At 38.8% G+C, this 5,187-nt stretch overlaps 1 protein-coding gene across 1 annotated transcript; it reads right to left on the bottom strand.

Moving 5' to 3' along the window:
• Window positions 1-1,191: 1,191 nt before the first annotated feature.
• LOC104082618 (AN1-type zinc finger protein 1-like) lies at window positions 1,192-4,960 on the bottom strand (the record flags this gene model as incomplete). The annotated part of the gene is made up of 3 exons (XM_009585819.1): window positions 1,192-1,362; window positions 1,510-1,659; window positions 4,796-4,960. Coding segments are annotated over 3 exons (486 nt in total), but the record flags the coding sequence as incomplete, so codon positions are not given.
• Window positions 4,961-5,187: the final 227 nt, after the last annotated feature.

Genomic DNA, 5,187 nt, shown 5'->3' with positions numbered 1-5,187 from the left:
CTCCATCCCAGCCGAAACCAGGACACAGACCCGTTCAAGAAAGATGAAGCAAGGTTCCCTGGTTAGACATCAGAACTTATGGTTAGGAAAGTGCTGGCCCCAATATTTGTGTGCAACTTTACATGTTTTTATGTTTCAGTATTTCAGAACAGCTGTAACTGTGATAAAAATAATCTTGTGGTTCTTCTGTACTATGTTCGCTTTGAATTTACAATCCAGATTTGAAATCCACCAAAACAGATCCAAAAACTGGAGTACATCAAGTACTGATATTCTGAATAATCTTCTTAACGAGCACCAAACAATTTCAAGACACTGACAATTGAGAAAGCCATTAATTCTATAGGTCATAGTTACACACCCAGAGGTGTAACTTCTTTATGTACAATCACTGTAAACAACCGCTTTAAAACAAGTCCATCTTGCAGACTGCTGAAGAGGAAACAATAGAGATTTACCTCAGGTCAGAAATGCCAGGATGAAACTTCAAGCTGTTGAATGCTCTGCTTCTAGTTGAACTATATTTCTTCCTCTCTTACCATATTTCTTCCTCATTTACACAAGAATTAGAAAAGGATAATTTCAAGTTCTCTTTTTATCCCCCACCTAATCACACAATGATGCTGAGATTTACAAACACAAGACAGACATCTGTGTGAATTTACCTTTGCTTCAGAAAGCTTTCCTTCTAAATGTCATTACGCTATTATAAGGAGAGAAGAAAATGTGGACCTGGGGCATGGACAGTGCTGGATTCCAAATTCAATTAAATCTGTTCCTGTATATATAGAAAAGATGCTGCAATAGTGTAATGTGTTTTTTTCCTTCAGAAAACTGATACGCTGGAAGTTTACATTTTCATTATTTATTGATTTTAATACATACTTTTCCCATCATTTACACAAAAATAAATATAAAATTTAAGAAAACATTATTGACATTATACAGCTAAATAAAGCAAGAATTTATTCTAGAAAGTAATCTGTAACATTAGTTATTATCATAACTAATTTTCCTTTCAGGACATAGTTCTTCTGTCACTCAAGCAATTGAGAAATTGATGGGAACTGTGTCTTTACAACTGAGGACAGATTCTGGCATACCAGTGATTTTAAAAGAAAAATGGACTTTATTTGAATACCACACTTCTATAAAAGTCTTTGATTTTGTTTGTTTGTGATAATTTACTGATTAACTAAAGTACGACTCAGTATCTTCTATAAATAGAACATCATTATCAAGATACTCCAAAATTATATTTCCACCATTGTACAATGGATAGTCTTTATCAGATAGCCATGTTTCCAACGCGTGCTCAAATGGCAAGGCTTCTCCAGAGGCAGTATGACATAATCTCAATTTCTGTAAGACAAATAGCACAGAAATTAACATCAAGATTTGCTTATCTGAGATGCAAGAAGTGGGGTAGGGGAGGGACAAAAGGGTAAAAAACAAACCAAAATCAAAACCCAACAACCTGGAAAACGTTTGTTATTATTACTGATTTACCTGGGATGTTGATTTGTTGTTGTCATTTTTAAGGCTTGCTAAGGAAGCTGCAAAATCTACTACTTTGCCAATACTCCATTTACTGCAAAAGAACATGGGCTTGCTTTTCTCTTTGTTCCCCTTTGGTAAAAATACTTGAAAGTAAATTCTTTCTGTCTAGAAAACCATGAAAAATAAACAAAAAATTATTCACAGAAGAAACACATAATTCCAGTCATACATATCTAATAGTTTTTTAATAAAAAACTTAAACTTCAACCCAAAAATTACCAAGTGAAGCTTGTTCTAGTCCATCAGGACCAAGGCCCCATTTTACTGCAGAATATAACTGACTGAGATCATCAAGTCCAATCCCCTCCAGCTGCAGGCACATGTATGATGGACAGTAAGTTCAGAAAGATGGAGAGAACATCTTTTGCCAGAGTCCCACAGCTAGACTGTTACATATGGACAGACATGAAAAGGTGCCTGCCCTGGGTTTACTAGACAATAATGACTGCTCTGGGGAGAAAAAGGTGAGTTTAAACAAGCAGTGCTGGCTTTTGGCAGCAGTATAATGTCTCAAACTGGAATGCAACAGTGGTTAAAACAAAACAATTCACCGTACTAGAAATGCTTGCTTCATAAACCAACATTCTGGTCATGGCCAGCTAATCCTTTATCCTGTTTTTCCTTGGTTTATGTACTAAACGCTCTTTCAGTATCTACTAGACTGAAACATTTGTTTAAGAAATTACAAGAGTAACCTATGAAGGAGAGATTTTGAACGGGATTGGGACAATCCCTTCTTCACGTTTATTTCTTCTTGGCATTCAACAGAAGACACAGAGCAAGCATGAGTGGTATATTCATCACTTAAGACTGCCCTTGCTGAGTCCAAGCCAGACACTATCAAACAAGACAGAAGTCTTTTTAAAGGATTTATTTATGCCTTCCCTAGAAAAACACGGAACTACCCTTCCCCCAGCTGTTCATAAAACTGAGTCTGAATTTCAATCTCTGCATTTTCCTCAAAACTTCAGCGCTCTCCACACACAGGAAAATCTTTAACATCCAGGAATATTACAAAGGGGCAAGGGAAGCAGGACCTGAATCTTGCTAAAATGTAAATGACCACAACTTGTAGAACAGCTAACACAATGGCCATCCTATTATGGACACACGCTAACGTCACTCAGCTGCTATCAGTGCCCTGGCACCTTCCTACAGTTGCTCCTCCAGTTCTAAGGATGATGAGACAGTCTCCCACAGTTCACTGGAACTTAATTCACAAAACAGCTCATTCTACTGTTGCATCCCTAACTATGGGATATGCCTCCTGGAATTTCTGTGCCCTATCCAAGAAAATATCGGTCAGTCAGGGACACAACAACTAACACTATTTTGCAGCACAGCCCTCCTGTTTTGAGCTGGTCAGTCTCAAGAGGGGTAACTCGTATCAGGTCTGACACCAAAAGAAGCAATCATCTGCAGAAAGCTAATCTGAACAAAGAGGCCAGAGAAAAGGTATTTCTAAGATAGCCTGATTTTCCTGATCATAGCATAAGAAAGGTCAGGAAGGACCTCAGGTGACACGTGGTCCAAAACCATGCTCAAAGCAACGGGAACTTCAAAGCTGGACCTAACTATAAAGGTAGATCAGGTTGCTCCAAGTCAGATTCAATCAAGTTTTGAACATCCCAAAGATGTAGATTCCACAAATTTTCAGAGCAGCCTATTCCAAAGTCTGACCACCCTCACTGTGGTTTTTCTTCCTATTATCTAATTGGAATTTCACATGTTGTAGCTTGTGCCCATTGCCCCCTGTCTTTTTGCTGGGCACCTCCAAGAAAAATGTGTCAATCTGCTCTATATAGTGATGACGGAACTAATGTGCCTAAGAGGCATTCCAGCAACTTCATATTAAAAAAATCTGTCATCAAACTGGAACAAGCTGGGCAGAACAAGGCTAGAAGGAGTCTAGGAAGCAATTTAAATAGAGAGGTGTTGAAGGTTAACAGGCTTAATTTATCAGTGTTAGAATTATCGCTATTCTAGATGATTGAACAATTAATATGCAAATAAGAAAATGAATAGTAAGAGAAATTAGCATACAGTAATTTGTGCTACATTTTTTAGCGCTTACTGGCTTTGGAATTAGGAAGCAACTTTTAAAATTTTCTTATTTATATTGAGGGTCGATTTTTTAATTATGTTCTACAATATTTGAAATTAATCACTTTCCCTCCAGCACATATTTATTAAAGTGGTACTATCTGTGAAGAATGCTACAAGCAGATCTTTGTATTATGACTTCTGCTAAGCAGTGTTATCTAATTTCTAAGCATGACAAAATATATAAAAAAGAAATTAATAGCTGTAGTTGTTTTAAAAACAGTAATTAAATGTAGTCTACTAAGAGAAGACCTAACAATAAGACTATCACACAGAATGTTTTCAGTATTATAAAATCAATATAACAGGCCTAAACTTGGTGTGCTCCGACAACAATGTGGTGAAAAGTAATTTAAATACAGTTCTTTTAAGAGGATGCATAAGTACAGATCTAAAGTGAAACCCTAGATGAAAGAATCAAGATGCTTCTAAACCCAACATAATCCTAATGTGTGGAAAATACTTGAACACCAGGTTTGACTGACCACGGTAGTGAAAAACAGTAAGAAATCTGTGAAATACTTCAAGAATCAAAGAAATTAAAGGCTGAAAGAAACATAAAGCAACTGTCAAAACCCTTTTCCAACCCAAAGTCAGGAACAACTGACCTCAGGCCATTCATACCTCATCCAGAAATGTAATAAATGTCTATTAAATTTGAGTAGCAGAAGTAAGAATGGAGCTTTGCAGAACACAAAGCTCAGTTTCGTATGAGACAGGTTCAATCTGACCGGTACAGACTTGTGCAAGCTGTGTCCTGTCTGTGTCAGAAGCCTCTCAGTACGCAGCATGAAAAGCATCCCTTTGAGATGGGTTTGCCCTTTGTGACTGAGCCCTGGTAATAAGGTTAGCATAACTAACACCATTTTGTACGGCCATTCTCTGTGACCAAGTGATCATGTATCAGTCCCCTCCCCTCTCCTCCTGATGGCCCTGAAGGTCCTGCGCACCCGGCAGACTTCCTCTCCCCTTCCCTATCAGCCTCAAGGTCCCTGGGCGCCAGGCTGACTACACCCCTCCTTATTGGCCTTGAAGATGCCAGGCACCCAGCCAACCCGGTGGTGATTACCCCATCACAGAACAGGGAAGCCCAGCAGCACACAGAGCACTGTCCATAACATCAAGCAGTTACAAGCCCTAGGTGGGACTTGGACCAGAACTGCTGCTGGACTGCAAAACCCGTGATCCCCCAGCGGCCAGGGACGCCTCCACTGTCATCTGCTTCCTCCAAGGACTGAGTGAGTGACTCGTATTCTTTTACATGTTTCGAGTCTAGACGATGACTGTGATAGCGACACTGCAAGCCAAGTATTAAGATTTGACCCGATCTGCAGAGGATCCAGGTGATGAGGAACCATAAGCTAAGCTGTGCTATAAAATTCTGTGCTACGCTGCTTATAAAATTGTGCTACACTGATTCTGATTATAAAAATCCTGTGCTACTCTGATCATGAAGTTCCATGCTATGCTGTTCATCAAAGTCTGTTTGTTTTGAGGTTTGTTTTGAGGGCACTCACAAACCAT

The sequence above is a fragment of the Fulmarus glacialis genome, unplaced genomic scaffold, assembly GCF_000690835.1.
Source record: "Fulmarus glacialis isolate BGI_N327 unplaced genomic scaffold, ASM69083v1 Scaffold3149, whole genome shotgun sequence".
In the NCBI taxonomy this organism is placed as follows: domain Eukaryota; kingdom Metazoa; phylum Chordata; class Aves; order Procellariiformes; family Procellariidae; genus Fulmarus; species Fulmarus glacialis.
The sequence above is the reverse complement of the archived record's forward strand: the minus strand, read 5'-3'. Positions and strand labels throughout refer to the sequence as shown.